Source organism: Xenopus tropicalis, chromosome 1, assembly GCF_000004195.4.
Source record: "Xenopus tropicalis strain Nigerian chromosome 1, UCB_Xtro_10.0, whole genome shotgun sequence".
In the NCBI taxonomy this organism is placed as follows: domain Eukaryota; kingdom Metazoa; phylum Chordata; class Amphibia; order Anura; family Pipidae; genus Xenopus; species Xenopus tropicalis.
Window position 1 is genome coordinate 77,025,781 of NC_030677.2, and position 18,462 is coordinate 77,044,242.

An 18,462-nucleotide genomic window follows, 5' to 3' on the forward strand; every position below is an offset into this window, starting at 1 on the left:
ACATGGCAGCTGGCAAACTTTGCAGCTGTGCAGCTCTGCATTTCATGCATAACGAAGGGGGAGGGGATGAGGGTCGCCTTTTGGGATGATGTTGTTGTGGTTTTAGCCTGTGGTTAAAAACTATCAGGGGAGTTTTGTTCCTCTTAAATATCCAATATCACTTAGCAAAAGGTTTGCACAATACCTAACTACAACCCCTTTCTCACAAAGAAATAAAAATACAGGTTAAGAACCCATTATCCAGAATGCTCAGAACCTGGGGTTTTCCAGATAAAGGGTCTTTCTGTAATTTGGATCTCCATACCTTAAGTCTACTAAAAAATCAATAAAACCCATTAGGATTGCTTTGCATCCATTAAGGATTCATTCTCTCTTAGTTGGGATCAAATACGAGGTACTGTTTTATTTTTACAGAGAAAATGGAAATCAATTTGAAAAATCTGAATTATTTGTATAAAATGGGAGATAAGCTTTCTGTAATTCAGAGCTTTCTGGATAGCGGGTTTCCGGATAACGGATCCTATACCTGTAGTATGAAATAATTAGAAGATAACAAATCTGCCAAAATTAACCATGGCTTTTGACTTTATATAAGTTTTGTTTTAGGAATCTTACAGCTCTTATGTAGAAAGAAAAGTGATCTTATGCATACCTCCAGTTAGCTGGGAAAAAACATTTTTATCTTAAAACTGTTTTTTTTGCATTATGAATGAAAATGTCACTTTCCAGCAAACATTTGCCCATCGTTTTTTGCATTTTGCAAACTGTGTTACCAGAGTCCTGAATTGCCAAAGGTCTCTGCACTCCATTTTGAAACATTGATAGGAAGTGAGGAGTCTTAACTAAAAGGCAAAGTAAAGTTAAAGCAAAAGGCCACCATAGATAAAAGTAGGACATGATGTATGTACCTTGAAAAATGATGGGTCTCTCCCAGAGGCACAAACTAGTAGAGGTAAGTGCCCAAAAGGAATTGCCATATGTAGGATGCATAAAGGAAGTCTAAATATTTATTCCTTAAGATAAATGTAGAATCTATAACAGCTTCTAACACCATGGATATAAAAAAAACAGCTACTTCTGTTATTCATATACATGGTAATAGCAAAAATGCTCTATTCAATATAGTTTTGTCCAATGCTATTTTATTGCACACTACAGGTTACTATAATACAGCTGCCAACTTTAATTGTGCTTTTTTATTGGATCTAAACCACAAACTAGATTTTTGAACCAGCAGTAATTATGCATAATATTACCACATTCATTTAGAATATTTGAGAAACATAGTTAACAGCTTCATAGAAGAAAAAACAAAGCAAACAAAATAGCCAAACTGCAAACCATTTTTAGTTTATATCCACCTATTCTCAAAGTTTTGCTCAAAGGACTTTAATGGTCTTTAATGTCTTTCTTCATAAATTCTTCTCAAAATATTTAAGAAATGCCAACTTTAATGTGGGTGTCAGACAATTCACTGTTGCACAGTGACTAATGTCAGTGTGTCCTTGAGAAACAAAAACCCATTATATTGGTATACGCATTAGGTAGTACAAAAGCATATGACAAAATATGTCTTTTCACCCTAAATTACCTTCTTGGCATTGTTAATAAATGTTCAAACATACATGCCTGCTGTTAAGATATAACAAATCCTATTACAATAACTCATCTGGTTTTAAATGCAGCAATTTCTTGGATAGTCAGTCTCAGTGATGAATGAAAGTTAGGTTAAAGAAGCCTAACATTTTATATTCATAGATAAAACAAACTATAAAAAAGTAGGTGATTATTCACAAAAAGCTTTTCAGCATTTAAATGTCAAATGTGACTACAAAGATACTGCATAAATCGGATGGTTTCAATGGGGAGTATTTTTAATTAACAAGTTTATTACAGATTTTTAATGTTCTGGCTCTGTAGCTGGAACTAAGATCAATAACCACTGTATGAATGCTTAGTAGAGGTTAAATTATGAGAATGTTACATTTTTAGTGTTCTCTCTTTAATATGCATATAGTTACACGTTTTCCTAAGAGCATACTATGACCTACATATGGACTTGACAGTTGATATGCAGTGTGATCTTAATACAACTGTTATAGTTAATTTAGTTTGTTACTGGATTAAAGTTATTTTTTTCTTGTGATGTCATAAATTGTAACTGACAAACTCAAAGTCATGTCTAATATTGTATATTACCTAATTTGTGCATAATGGATATTTTATAGTGACATTTACAAGGAATGGTATGAGTTATAGCAAGCTGGTATTTTAGATTTACTGCTGTAAAAGGAGTTTTTTTTTAATCATAAAAGCCCTTAAAAGAATCTATACAGACCCCAGAATAACATACCTTTCTCCCTGCGCTCAATCTCATACTGTATCACAAGGCGCATTCATCAAATCACAAGTCCGAATGCCAAAATGGATAAAATTCGAATTGGATACTATAAGTTCTGATGATCGCAAATATCACAAAAATGCTTACGAAACAATTGTAATAGTCACGATAATATCGTATTGGCGCTCTGAATGTCCCGAAATTTTCATACCAAACGATTGTCAACAGCGGGAAAACCTTTCCGACTTTGATCCTTCTGTGCATGATTTTGGAAGCCTCCCATAGGAATCAATTAATAAATGTCCCCCCTTGGAGTAATTTTAGAGTCAGAAAAAAGGTTTACCTATTCTTAAAAAGAAAGGATCCCAGCTTTTGTTACAGGTTACTAGGCCGAAGATAAGTTTGCACTTGTTATTACATTACCCCATACATTTTTTGTAAATAAATCATGCAATCAGAGAAGTTTGAACACACAACACATTGGATGTGGAAAAATTGGAAAAATTAGATTTGAAAAAAAAATATTGTAAAAGGAGTATTTATACAAAGAAAAAAAGACTATAACAGAACAGTCAAATTATATAAACAGCACAGGGCAATTAAATAAAATCACAGATCCTTAATACATCGGATGTGCAAGGAACTGTATAATGGCATTGGATATTAAGAATCTGCAGCATTTCTGGGGGCAGTGTTACCAAATTCCCTTTACATCACATGCATTACATTTGAACAGCACATAATTGAATTACATTAATGTTTCAGTCAATTCCATGTAATTATTAATCTTAAATGAGTCTTTTCTCCCACAGAGATTTCCTAAGATGATCTCCTCTAAAACATGTCAGAGACTCCGTCATCTACATGCATACATTCAAGCATATTCACCTTTAGGTAGGAAAATATACAGGAATGTGACCCGTTATCTGGAAACCTGTTATCCAGAAAGCTCCATTTTATAGAAAGGCCATATCCCATAGACTCCATTTTAAGGAAATAATTCAGATTTTTAAAAAAGATTTCCTTTTTCTCTGTAATAATAAAACAGGACCTTGTACTTGATCCAACTAAGATATAATTAATCCTTATTGGAGGCAAAACAGTCCTATTTGGTTAACTTAATGTTTAATTTATTTTTTAGCGGACTTAAGGTATGTAGATCCAAATTACAGAAAGACCCCTTATCCAGGAACCTCCAGGTCATGAGCATTCTGGATAACTGGTCCCATACCTGTACCTTTATTTCCGAAAGAAGATTTTTTAAAAAATTAGGGCTGCCATCCACCAAAATTAAAAATCTCATTCCTAGACCTTACAGAAATGCCCAATATCAAACTCCTTCAATACAGACAGGCTAAAAATAATCAGGTAACTAGTCTTTACATCTTATATCAAGATTCCTACACAATACCAGTAGATGTCATGAATACAAAAATCCAGGTATTCTCAATAATACTGTGAAATAAATGTTCCACTAGGGAAACTCTGTCTAGGACAGACAAGACAGAAACCAAGGAGAAGGATGAATCTATAACTGCATCACAATCAGTAAACACGAGAAAATAGAAACACTAGTTGCAACTCAATTTTGTAGCCCTTATGATTGTCTTTGAGACTTGAAAGTTCTTGTGCCCCAGGGAAATTACAAATTGGAGAGAGAGAAAAAGAAAGGGAATTAAAATATATGAAAACATCTGTCTCATTGAGAAAAGTACTTTTCTTAGGCCTTGGATGTTATATTATGAAACATATTGAAACTGGTTTACAGACCACCCTGCGGGGGCTGTTTAAAATACCAAGTAATAACAGTCATCGACTTTTCACACCTCCTGTGTAAATAGCTAGATCCTTTAATCTTACATTCGGAACAGGCTGGATTTAAAAGTTATGGCACATTTTTTCTTTTGATGTGTATAAATAATGATACACATATGACAATGATACAAATGGCTACACAATATTTGCCATTTTGTTTTCAAAGTTTGCACTGTTTTTTTCCTTTGTAGTTAGTCATTTTTAGGTACTTTTCTACCAAAACACTCGAGAGTGATAAAAGTAAAATGATGGCTAAATCTCTTCTTCTTTAATTTTATGAATAGATATTTAATTTTTAAAATTAAATACTTAAAATAAATCTTGGTTTTACATGAGTACTTTTAATTAGTATACAGAGCTGTTTTACAAGATAATATATTTATGAGGTACAAAGAAGGGCTTTATAAATATGACAAGAATTGTTATGGTAAGTTTTTTTTAGTTTTAAACCAGCGGAGATGATTGTATATATATAAATCTATTGACTCTGCATCCTGTTTGAAGTACATCAAGATAATACTGCATTATCCAGAGTACCAGGGAAGAACCATACTGTTTCTATTGAAAAATGAAAATGATACTGACAGAGAAGTATTGATTTTCTAAGTAATACAGAAATTAGTTCTGAGCTTCCGAGCTTCTCTAGCTGCAAAAATGCAGCATTTTGATAAAAACTAAGTGCCATCCCCAGGACTTTTGCATCAGTTTGAAAGTAAATATTGCCTTGTCATTATCACTTCACTATAAATGCTTTATATGGCCATGCAACTACTCAGTGACTCATAATATACTTATATAAAGGGCTCTAAATAACTTATGTAGGATGTGAGAAAGGTTCAGAGCAGGTCACTTAAGTACTGAAGCAGAAATACTATTTTATGTTATTCCAATCTGACTTTGATAATTAAAATTCCACTTATACAGAAGAGCTGATTTTGGCAGAAAGAAATACATTCCATTGCTTACCAAGATATACACTTGGAAGATTTGTAAAAACATAAAAAAAAATCTTAAAAACATTTCTCCATATCAGTCAATTAAACCAAGAGATGAGGACATGTATTTGTAGGCATGCTAAGCTTGCACAATCTGGAACTATCTTTGTGATCATTTACTGTGAATGTTTATCTGTGTTTTGGCTCAAACATTGCCAAACTATGAGGTTAGACTGTCAAGTTTGGGGTTGTCTTCTTTGGAAAAAAAGGTGCTTGCGAGGGGTCATGATTACTCTGTACATGTACATTAGAGGGGATTATAGGCAGATGGGGGATGTTCTTTTTTCCCATAAAAACAATCAGCGCACCAGAGGCCACCCCTTTAGATGAGAGGAACGGAGCTTCCATTTGAAGCAGCGTAGGTAAAAAGCATACTGCCCAATAGTCCTCCTATTGTTTAGTAAAAAAATTAGTATTGATGTTAGTGTATATTGTTTAGTAAAAAAATTAGTATTGATGTTAGTGTATATAGTTTATGTATGTAGTGCAGTGATCCCCAACCAGTGCTTCGTGAGCAACATGTTGCTCCCCAATCCCTTGGATGTTGCTCCCAGGGGCCTCAACGTAGGTGCCCATTTTTGAATTTCTGGCTTAGGGGTGAGTTTTGGTTGCATAAAACCCAGTGTAAAGCCAAACAGAGCCTTCTATAGTCTACCAGTCCACATAGGGGCTACCAAATAGCCAATTGTAGCTCTTATTTGCACCCACGGGGGAACTTTTTCCATGCTTGTGTTGCTCCCCAACACTTTTTCCATTTGAATGTGGCTCACGAGTATAAAAGGTTGGGGATCCCTGACGTAGTGTATAGATAGGTCAGTATAGGTTTGTGTGTGCTGGGTTTACTTGGAAGGGTTGAAATTGATAGACTCTGGTCTTTTTTCAAACCTATGTAACTAAGTAACTATTAACTCCATTGTCTGTACTCCATTAATCTGTTTATTTTGTGGTCCATTATGGTGTTTATACAATGCAATAATACATAAATGGTCACAAATAGGTACTAGGCTAGAATGTATTGTTTGCTGAAGTCTTCAGATTGCTTGTGGAGACTGCTATAGAAGAGGAAAACATTTTGTGTTACTGAAAATACTACAGATACCAGAGTTTCTAGCATACGTAAACTAGCAATACAGAATAAAGTTTTGTGACGCAACACAAAAAAGTTGTTTAGAGTGCTGTAATAGTATGAAAGAAATCAGTTTTAAAAAGTTCAAGTAAAAATTTCTGCAGAACTTGAGCTTTTGGTAAAATAGTAAACAGCTTTGACATTTCTGTAAAGACCATAATTATGGCAATTAAATGGGATAGCAGGTATAATGACATATATCACTGATTCCCTTAGAGTCAACTAAGTGAAATTATGAAAAAACATGGTAAAAAAAGAGAGTAAAATGAAGTGCATATCTGAAAAAATGAGCCCGGTAGTCGCTATCAAAACACAGAGACGATTATTATCTTTATTATTTTTATTTTTTGCTTATTTTTCTTTTTGAAATCAATTTCCTTACTATGAGAGTCAGGATTAATTCTCCTGATATGAATTTCATTTTGTAATACATTTTCTAACATATCTGCAGGGAATTATTCAAGCCTGACTGAGCAGCTTGATTGTTCTTGTTCATCATCTTAACCATACTGTTTGATAATCTTTGCTAATATATGGTTTCTGTTATATCAAATGCTGTATTCTTGTCTTCAGCACATGGCACACTGTAAAGTATTTTATCATCCAACAGATGCATATGTTTACTTACAGGCACTTTCCTTTTCTTTTATTGCGCAATTAAAAGCAGAAACCACCCTATCTTTCATATTTAGACCAGCTATAATATCAAAGAGACGAATGCACTAAATAGAGAGCATGATTAATATAGACCTACTAGGCTTGGGTCTAGGTGCCCTGAATCATTTTTGACACTTTTAAAATTGTTTTCCATTAGGCAGTTTCCATGCTACTGACTTTTTTGCCTTCCATATATTCTATTTCTTGTAGCACTGGGAAGCATATACCTATAATCTTCTTTTCATAGCCTTTATCAACTTTTCTTTATAGCCAATAAGCCAGCATGCTGCCTTTACATTACCTGATGCTCCCATACAATGCGTCACTATTACATTATAGGCTTGACAGATTAAGACATGACTAACAGCAGCATTTGTAACTGCTGAACTGAATCTATAAATCATTTGTGTTAAGGAAACAAAATCTGTGAATCCATGTGGAAATGAAAAATAAATGGAAAGTAAATGATCTCTTTCAATTACACTTACTTAAAAAGCATTTATTATGCATTGATTTTACAGGCAGTAATACAAAATTTGCACCAGTGTTTTTTTTAATACTTTTTTCAAAGCAAATCGAACAAAAACAATGTATATTTGAAGCCATCAAATACGCATACATTTTTTTAAAACCTAGATCGGCTTTTGAGGTGTGTAGCTAATGAAAGGCACAGGATTCAGTGTTATGTCATAGCAGTTTAGAAATAAGTTGTTTTTTATTGATGGTGATAGATTTATAATGGCCAATAAGAATAAGAAAATGCATAACATGATATTCTGTGTCAGAGGAAATAGATGCATATACATATTTCCTGTGCTAATGCTGATCATTACAGTGCATTTGACTACAAGGTATAGTAATTTCAGTGAGGCAAATGAGCTTTACGGTTTTGTACTGCCATCATACTGCTAGCTGAAAGCTCTATAAGTGAAATATATTGCAAATCTGAATAAAAATTTACTACAACTAATAATATACTAAGTAAAAGTAGATATGTTGTCGACATACAATCTCACATAAGGAAAATATAAGCTATTTACCTTTTGAATGCCTTCTAGGGACTCTTGAACATTGTTCTCAGATCCATTACTCCTGTTTATCATCCGCCACATCTGAGAATACATGCTATCTCTCTCAAACGGATTCATTCCCTTCACCCGAACGTGTTCGTAAACTGCAGAGTCAAACACCGTGCCATACGGAATATCAGTTTGCCTTGAAAGATCCTGAAGTGATCTGAACAATCAAGAAAATCAGGAAACATTAGATTTTTTCTCCCCCAAAAATTGCACATTTCTATTTGAAAAAAAGTTTAAATCATCATTTCCTTTTGTTTGAATTTAAAAAACATAAAAAAAGATACATTTGATTAACTGTTTTTTTTGTTATCATAGTATTAATACTATATATTAGATGAATTATTACCCATCTGCTTTTTAAGATTGTTCTTGTCTTGTAGGAAAAAAATAAATTTTACAATTTTTGCAACAATTTTCACTTTTTGGGTAACAACTGCTACTTGCAACAATTTACTCTTGTGAAAAATGTTCTTGAGCAAATTAGACTTTCCCATAAGTGCCCTGTATTAGAATTTTCACCTTCCACATTAGAACTGCTGAATACATATGGTGAACAGTCATGAGGGGAAAGTTAAAAAATGCTTTAGAAAATAGCTCAAAAACCTGTTGCATATGAGTAAATGGAAGGGAAAATATTCTCTAACAACATGACTTAACAATAGCCCCTCTCTGTATCTCAGTTCTAATATCAAATACACTTCTTCACGCAACCATCACATCTCTTTTTCTCTCGTTACTTACATTGTTACATTTGGTTTGAAAGCAGACTTAAGTTTATGTATCTCATAAACAGACCTATCTATACACTCACATATATAAACTATATACATACATACATATATACCAAAACCTAGATCCCAAGAGCACTGTAATCTTGAATAATAGGCATGCTCCAGAAATTATCCAGGTTACTCTTGAAGGCATTCATTAAATCTGCCATCAAAACATTATCAAGCAGGTGATTTCACAATCTCACGGCTCTTACTGTACAAAAAAATGCTGTTTCACCAAGTCAAAAGGGATGGCCTCTTGGTCTCTGATCTTGTCTAAAGGAGAAAAGGTACCCCATTACCCATCCATTATAAGCTCTAATGTATTTGAAAACAGTAATCATGTCCCCTCTCAAGCATATAATTTCTAGAGAAAACCCCAGTCATAACAGTCTAAACCTTCCATCCCTCTCCAGGTCATTAATATCCTTCTTTAGGACTAGAGGCCAAAACTACAATGCATACTGAAGGCCTTAACATTGATCTATAAAGAGGCATCCTTTGAGTTAATGTCCGTTATTATGCAAGACAGCATGACTGGATCGCATCTCCTATTTTCAATGCTTTTGCCAAGATGGAGATCGCTTTTGCTTGGCACAAGCTTTGCCAACAGAAATGACAGCCTGGGCAAGTAGGAGATGCAATACAATCACTGCATCAATATTTATATTATTAGAAGTGGGACTATTGAAAATGAAGTTATTAATAGCTGATTCCTTAGTTGTGTAGACTGATGAAAAATAACCATTAGGAATCTCTGCTTTTCTTGCATTCATTAATTAGTGGACCTACCTCTGATACTATGGGGCTCATTTATCAATGTTTGGATCAAAATGTTTGCCATGATTCAACATTTTAAAGGCATTTCATTTTCCTTTTGTGTTTAACCCTATGAAGAGTATTTCCCAGTGAATTTATTGCAAAGATGCTCTTACATCCCATTCCTGACTGTAAAGATTTTCTGGAACTCTTGAGCTATCATGGATTCCTCATTCTTCAAATGCTCCCTAAAGATCCACCTGTTTAATCAAATCATAAATCACCAATGGTTTTCATCTTCCTTATATTTAAAATGTACCCTAACCCTTTAGCTTCTAAGCTCCGGTGCTTAGGGTCCTCTTATCCTATGTATTGCCCTTTAACCCTTGTTTATGAAATGATTATAAGACCCAAGATGATTATAAATCAATATAAAGCGCTGTGTGACTTGCTTTATGATGATGACTTTGATAAATGTATTTGCATTTAGAGAAAAAATGGTTTTATAATCAGATTTGAATGGCAGGACTTAAGTTGTAGTTTTGTATATATTTCACCATAAACATTAAGGCTTAGAAACATTTCATAAATATATAAATAATCATTAAAAAACAGTAGTACTGAATTAAAATTAAACCTCTATAAGGCGCCACATTATTTGCTATACTTTAGCCCTTTTTTCTTAACAATTTAAATTGAATAACCTAAATGTTTCTCAAAACTGCAAATTTAATATAATACAACCCAAAAATTACATTAATCATTCTTGAAAACTAAGGGGATACAACTTCTAGGCTAATTGTAGAGATTTGTTCCCAAGCAAAGTTCATTTTGCATAATGAATTTCATGATGTTAATCAAACATGAATACCTTGACATGTTGAGGAACCTGTCCTTCTGCAGCATATTTCTGGCTTTTGCAATGAAGAAATGACATTTATCTAATGATAACATTTAATGAAGACCTTGGAGTGTTCATGTGCAGCACAGTTTGTACCTAGTCGGTATGACATTTGTCAGTGCTTCAAATGATTAGCCAAATGAACTGAATCAATTATCAATTGCCCACTTTGCCAAATGAACTGATTCATAGAGCCGTTAATTAACTAAATATGCAGAGACATTATTTGGTAATTGGACAATATTTCACAACACTTAAATGTGTTTACTCTAGATACAAATAAAAATGAGTTAGAGGGGAATATAAATCTGCCCTTAGTATTTGACATAAGTGACATTGAGTTTTGATGGTTAGATATGCACAATATGATGAACACAGTATTATAGTGCTAAAATCCAATATTAGGAACATTTGCCTTAAATAATAAAGCTTGGTTATGATGATTATTATATCCATTGATATATGACAGATAAACATTTTTTGGGCACTTTATAATATTAGGTTGTTACAACAAACAAGCCAACAGACTATTGTGCTGCTTCTGTATAGAAGCCATTGATTCTATTTTCCAAGGCACTTAAAGGATTAAACCTATTTAGAATAAATAAGAACAATTAATTTATACCTTTTACATTATAGAGCTTATTTATGAACATAGCTCCTAAAGGTGCACACATTTAGTTGCCCATAGCAACAAATTAGCAATTTGTTTGAAATACTCTGCTACAAGTTAGACAATGAAAGCACCTGACTGGTTGCTAAAGGTGCACCTTTAACTATAAGAAAGGCCATATTGTGCAGAATGGAGAAGAATAATGTGTGCAATTGCCAGCAGCTTTAGTTAAGAACATCATTGGTCAATTACCAATGAAGTATGTAATTTTGAAGCTGAGCCAAAGAATAAGTTCAAATAGAAAATTTGCCAGTGAAAGAGACAGAACATGGTCACCTGAGAAATAGGATGTAAGCCAAGATGGTTCTGTAATCTAGGGACTGATGGAACAAAGTATTACTATGTGTCTCAACAATATTCTACATTAAATATTGTTACACTTTATATTTTAGTATAGTTTATTTGCCTAGAGCACATTTTAAATGGAAGGCATTGCATATATATCACAGAAGAAATATGTTTAGGCTCAAATAAACATTTTTGAATCATTTTGTTTAAAAAGGATAGGTCAAAGTAAAACCAGAACACTTTACACACTACCAAAAGGTTTTTTGTTTAGTGCGTGGGGTCATGGAACCAGTTTGTATCATGACTGATCTGCTGTTGCAAACTTTTGTTTTTGGAACCCGATTATCTCCTGGTAGGTATAGACATATAGGTGCTTCACATGTTTATTTCACATAAACTAGGATAAACTAGAATGATATCAGTTAGCCAGTTCTTAAGATATTCTGATGGCTGCTTTCCCACTTGTCAATTTATTTTGGATTTCGTACATTTTGTATTCATTGATAATATATTGTGTTGGACACACTACCTCCAGGAGCATGAGTGCACTAAAGAAGACAAATGTACTCCCAAATATGCCAACCTGTACTTGGAGAATGGAAGAGATTACTTTTTAGTTAGGAATTCATGGAGAGGTATCTGTGCCACATTCTAAAGTGGCACAGATAAATAGATTATATTTTTTGGACCTGGCAGGTCCACAAGTTTTTTTGGGGGGTTTTGGACCATAATTAAATTAATTTAAAATTCAGTTAGACTTTTTTGATAATTACCAAAATGCATTAGAAATGAATAGAGATTCTCTTTAATACAGAAATGCCATGGTTGGTAGACAGAATGAAAATTTTAGGGTTACTGAACCCAAGTAGCTGAGCCATTATTAGCAATATGGCTCCCATAATGGTATCTACTTTCACGGGATTGATTGTGCGCATAGTTATTACAGGGGTGGAAACTTAGAGCAAATTATATTTGAGAGAGACACTGAATGATATTTGATAGGTTAGGTACCCATTTGGCAATGTGGGTTTAAAGGAGATGCTGAATTTTCAGCATTTTTCTGTTAAGTAAAGCAAAGTATTTATTAAATTGCACAATGTGCAACTGTGTAATATTGGCTTCTGCACTTTAGAGAATTAGATCGGCTTTAAGTATTTGTCAGTTCTACTCCACTAGCCACTCCACTATCTGTCCCAGGTGTTCTCAAGGGGCCGTAAGGAATGCTAGAGTGCTAGGATATTTTCACAAACTTAGATCTTTATGCTGTCACATGCTACTAAAGACTTTGTGAACCGATACAAATAGAGCTCCCACAAGGCTTGTGGGAAGCTAAGTATATTTAACTGCTCACTGCACACTACAGTGCTTCTCTTTTTTGCCATTGTGCTTCATACCCGGGGGTACCCATACAACAATTCAATAAATCTTTAATGTCCTATCACAAATTGTAGTCCCATGTGCACCTAGTAGGGTCATTATATTAATTACTGGAACACCACTGGAATCATAAGTAGGACTTGTAGTTGCACATTACTCTATTAAAGGATCTGCAGAGTTCCTTTTATAGTTGCTATTTTTAATATTTGCTGTATATTTATATGTAAGTCACATGGATCCATTGTATTAAATGGTAACCACAAATTTTATTGTATAGATGAAGAGGCCCATTTACCTCCTGGAATGTTTTTATGGCTTGTGGGCATTTAAGGCATGCCTCAATAAATTTATGTTTTTATTATATTTTAGGACTCTTGATCAAATTGACTGGTAAAATAGGGTTGGTAATGTTTGCTCCAGTTCTAGTAACCAATACCAACCAATCAGGTGGTAACGGATGTCATAAATATGTATGTAGCACTGATATACAAGACTGTGTACATAAGTAGCGCTACATAAATAAAATAAAAAAAAATTTGCATACATACTGTATGCCCCCATATGATCTTGCTTCACTGAAGACAATGAAAAGATGCTGCAAATGTTATAGGTACAGTATTTTGCTATCCAGTGCGCAAAGTAATAAAAGTTGTACATTCCATAAAAACAAAAAATAGCATTTTGTAATGTATTTTCTTCATTATACAGTTATTATATTGTGAATTTTAATTGCTCATAATGCATTTTTCTAAATGTGGTTTATTTTTTTGGCACAATGTGACTTTTTCAGGAAGAAGTTTATAAAACTGGGCACTGAGGCAACCTATAAAGTGCACAATCTTTTCTCCACTGGGAAAAATATTGTAAAATAGTTTTGGGGCTTTGCAAAAGCTATAATAATAAATTCAAGAAAAGGAAAACTGTTTACACAAAGGAAAAGTTGTTTGCATTGCTTGTAGTTGTCTTATAATATCTTTTATTAGATATTACATCTAGATATTGAACTAGAATGTTTTTTGCAATACCCCCATACTGGTCCTTCTTTACTTGTTCTGTCACTTTAGTACTTTTATAGGGTATAATGGGGGTGAGGGGGGAGGTTGGGTGAACAATAATTATAAAGCTGGATAGATAAAGTCCCAGTTATTAAAATTTATAACAGCAAAATAAACATCAGTATGCATAAATGAGCATATTACTTCTTATTTTATGTAGTGAATATAATCAGAGGGAATCATGTGCATTTACACATCCCTCTATTTACTAAATGATTTGTTTGCTTTTACTATTTCAAAAGGGAGCTGCTTGTCAGTATCAAGGTTCTGCACACTTGCATTTAGGAGCTAAGAAGGAATTTAAAGCTTTTCGTTTCAGTGAACAGTAATAAGTGCTTTGTCAGTAAGGTGTAATTAAATGTTTGGCTTCTATATTTGCATCACACGGTTAGAAACTGAAATCTCAACAAGCAGTACTGATTTGCAAACTTGGACTACTATCCAAAGTACCTTTTAGTTAAAAATAAATGATACTAAAAATATAGATTTCTGGTGAAAACAAAATATATAAAGCTCATATATAAAGCTCATGTAGAGAATGAGCAAGGAGTAGCTGTTTTTGCATGGCCAGAAGTCTTTTCCCTTTTTAAAAAATTCTGATGTAACATTATGCAGTTTCAGCACACAGTATCTTACCTGTCATATTTAATATGGATAAATGGATACATAACTGATATGAAAGTATGTTTGTATGTATGTATGTATGTATGTATGTATGTATAACTTTATTTATAAAGCGCCACAAGGGTACGCAGTGCTGTACAATCTTACAAAATACAAAATTGCACAAAGGGAGGACAAGTGTTATAATAAATAAATACAATAAATATATATACAGTGGCTTGCAAAAGTATTCGGCCCCCTTGAACTTTTTCACATTTTGTCACATTACAGCCACAAACATGAATCAATTTTATTGGAATTCCACATGAAAGACCAATACAAAGTGTTGTACACGTGAGAAGTGGAAGGAAAATCATACATGATTCCAAACATTTTTTACAAATAAATAACTGCAAAGTGGGGTGTGCGTAATTATTCAGCCCCCTGAGTCAATACTTTGTAGAACCACCTTTTGCTGCAATTACAGCTGCCAGGCTTTTAGGGTATGTCTCTACCAGCTTTGCACATCTAGAGACTGAAATCCTTGCCCATTCTTCTTTGCAAAACAGCTCCAGCTCAGTCAGATTAGATGGACAGCCTTTGGGAACAGCAGTTTTCAGATCTTGCCACAGATTCTCGATTGGATTTAGATCTGGACTTTGATTGGGCCATTCTAACACATGGATATGTTTTGTTTTAAACCATTCCATTGTTGCCCTGGCTTTATGTTTAGGGTCGTTGTCCTGCTGGAAGGTGAACCTCCGCCCCAGTCTCAAGTCTTTTGCAGACTCCAAGAGGTTTTCTTCCAAGATTGCCCTGTATTTGGCTCCATCCATCTTCCCATCAACTCTGAGCAGCTTCCCTGTCCCTGCTGAAGAGAAGCACCCCGAGAGCATGATGCTGCCACCACCATATGTGACAGTGGGGATGGTGTGTTCAGAGTGATGTGCAGTGCTAGTTTTCCGCCACACATAGCGTTTTGCATTTTGGCCAAAAAGTTCCATTTTGGTCTCATCTGACCAGAGCACCTTCTTCCACGTGTTTGCTGTGTCCCCCACATGGCTTGTGGCAAACTGCAAACAGGACTTCTTATGGTTTTCTATTAACAATGGCTTTCTTCTTGCCACTCTTCCATAAAGGCCAACTTTGTGCAGTGCACAACTAATAGTTGTCCTATGGACAGATTCCCCCACCTGAGCTGTAGATCTCTGCAGCTCGTCCAGAGTCACCATGGGCCTCTTGGCTGCATTTCTGATCAGCGCTCTCCTTGTTCGGCCTGTGAGTTAAGGTGGACGGCCTTGTCTTGGTAGGTTTACAGTTGTGCCATACTCCTTCCATTTCTGAATGATCGCTTGAACAGTGCTCCGTGGGGATGTTCAAGGCTTTGGAAATATTTTTGTAGCCTAAGCCTGCTTTAAATTTCTCAATAACTTTATCCCTGACCTGTCTGGTGTGTTCTTTGGACTTCATGGTGTTGTTGCTCCCAATATTCTCTTAGACAACCTCTGAGGCCGTCACAGAGCAGCTGTATTTGTACTGACATTAGATTACACACAGGTGCACTCTATTTAGTCATTAGCACTCATCAGACAATGTCTATGGGCAACTGACTGCACTCAGACCAAAGGGGACTGAATAATTACGCACACCCCACTTTGCAGTTATTTATTTGTAAAAAATGTTTGGAATCATGTATGATTTTCCTTCCACTTCTCACGTGTACACCACTTTGTATTGGTCTTTCACGTGGAATTCCAATAACATTGATTCATGTTTGTGGCTGTAATGTGACAAAATGTGGAAAAGTTCAAGGGGGCCGAATACTTTTGCAAGCCACTGTAAATGCACAGGGAATAAGGGCCATGTGGTATGAGACACAGTAGGAAGGAGGTCCCTGCCCCGTAGAGCTTACAATCTAAGTGAGTACTGCTCTGCTTTATTCTATGGAGGCAATAAATGATTTTGGGGGAAAGCATCTTAATTTTACCCTGTTATGGGATGCACTGTGAATGCACAATGCACCTGTGTATATATAAGTGTGTTTTATTTTGGGGGAAACCCACATGCCCTTGTCATCTGTCTGGTTCTGTCATAGTCGAAATGAAATTTCTCAACACAAGTTTATGTGCCACGTTTTAAATTACAGAAAAATACAGAACCTTCTTTGTTTCTTAGTTCTATTATAAATTCTGTCAGTGTTGGAAATTTGATTCAATGTAAAGGTTGGAGTAAGGGAAGAGCTTAATATAGGCATAATGTTATGGTGTGCAATATTTAAGGAATTCATTCCAAAACCAATTATGTCCAAACTTACGTTACCCCGTGTATAACATTTTATTTACTACTTTTTTTTTCCAAGTATTGTGACATGCTGTCAGCCTGTACACTTTTGGGGGAATTAGCTATGGTAGGCAGGTATGCAGAGGATCAAGACAGGGACACCACATGTGACATCACATTTTTCTTTCAAAAACACAAGTTTATTTGGGGTAAACTCCTCCCAACATAAACATAACAGTTTACAGTTCTTCAACAAACAGTCCATCACAAGTTTATGATTTGTCTCTTCCACTAGGCTCTCACCTTCTGGGGCTTCTCACCATCCCCAATGACCTTCACACATCCATGGTGACTCTTTCATGGTGACTCTCCCCACTCATGAAAACTCTGTGCTACTTGCTTGTATCTCTCACAGTACCATACTTTTATCTGATATTGGGGGGGGGGGGGGGCAATTTCTGTCCTTTTGAAAACAAACATCAGATTCCTTACTATTGGTTATTGGATTATTATTACATTACCTTGTTTAAATACAATGTGTTGTAAAAGACTGATTCCAAGCCAATCTCTTGATGGCCAGCATCCTACTGCACATTTGAATGAAAATATAGCTTACTTTTTGCCTATAACAACTCTCAATGACTTCTACATGAAACTTGGCTTTTAGATAGCAAAGATTTACATTTCAAATTTTCTGTGCTTAATAAATATTGAACATTCAAATTTTGGAAACCCTTTTTCAAATTTGTGAATTTAGTGAATATACTTGAATTGTGGCAAAACTGTGAATTAAAATGTTGATTAATCAGCACCTTAATGTAGGATTCATTACTACTTTCTTAGAACAAAACAAGTCTTCAAAACATAACACTGGTAACTAAAAAAAAACAGCCATTAATAATAGGTTGTGTTGTAAACTTAATGATTCTAACCCATCTGAATCACTTTTTGGCAGCTGGCATTTATCAAGTTGGCAGGTAGAATAATAAAATAAATAGAGTTAGATCCATTGACAAGTATAATATATGGTTTTAAGCATGTCATTGATGACATAAATAAACTGAATATGATGATACCAATAGAGTTTCTAGTAATGTTCTAGATTGCCCATTGCTTTTATTTAGTAAATCTATTTTTCTATTCCATCATGCGAGCACTTGAGCAAAAAATAACACGCACATTTTCATGCTGTTCTCTCTACCAAGCAAAACAAGATCAGCAATTGCATTATAATTAATTGAGCCCTCTTAACAACAAGTACAAATGTAACAAATCCAAGACCAGAAGCTGGACCTTATCCCGTGGAAACCTATGATTAATGCAGAAATAATCACAGAAATTCAAAACCTATAAAAGTAATTAAATTAATGGGTACTTTAAGAAGCGATGGAAAAAAAATCTTTCTTCACACGGTGGCACAAAACATTTATGTACAAATATAATGATGTTATTAGAATCAGCTGTCACAGAAGGCTGCAAGCTAGAAAGCAATTAGTCACTAAATAATTGAAGAAATAACTGTTCTGTTCATTCGTTTTATAATGATTGCTTCTGACTGAGATCCCCATAAAGCGTTCCATGCTTTATACTTCCTCTAGTGATAATGCTGCAGCCTGCAAAGACAGGTCAACATAGGGCAATTCGTTAAAACCACACTATTACAGAAGATTTGCAGTGCTTTAATATCAGCAGACATAGCTGCACCCAGTTCCATCTGGCTATGCCTCTCGCAATTACTGGCAC

The 18,462-nt window shown here is 34.7% G+C and overlaps 1 protein-coding gene across 3 annotated transcripts in view; it reads right to left on the reverse strand.

Annotated features, from left to right (window-relative positions):
- grid2 (glutamate receptor, ionotropic, delta 2) overlaps positions 1–18,462 on the reverse strand; it is a 546,810-nt gene that overhangs the window by 60,019 nt on the left and 468,329 nt on the right. For all 3 annotated transcript variants that reach the window (XM_031903170.1, XM_031903172.1, XM_031903175.1), the window contains exon 13: positions 7,975–8,170. In XM_031903170.1, coding sequence (XP_031759030.1) covers positions 7,975–8,170 — 196 coding nt within the window. The remainder of the gene's footprint in view (positions 1–7,974; positions 8,171–18,462) is intronic.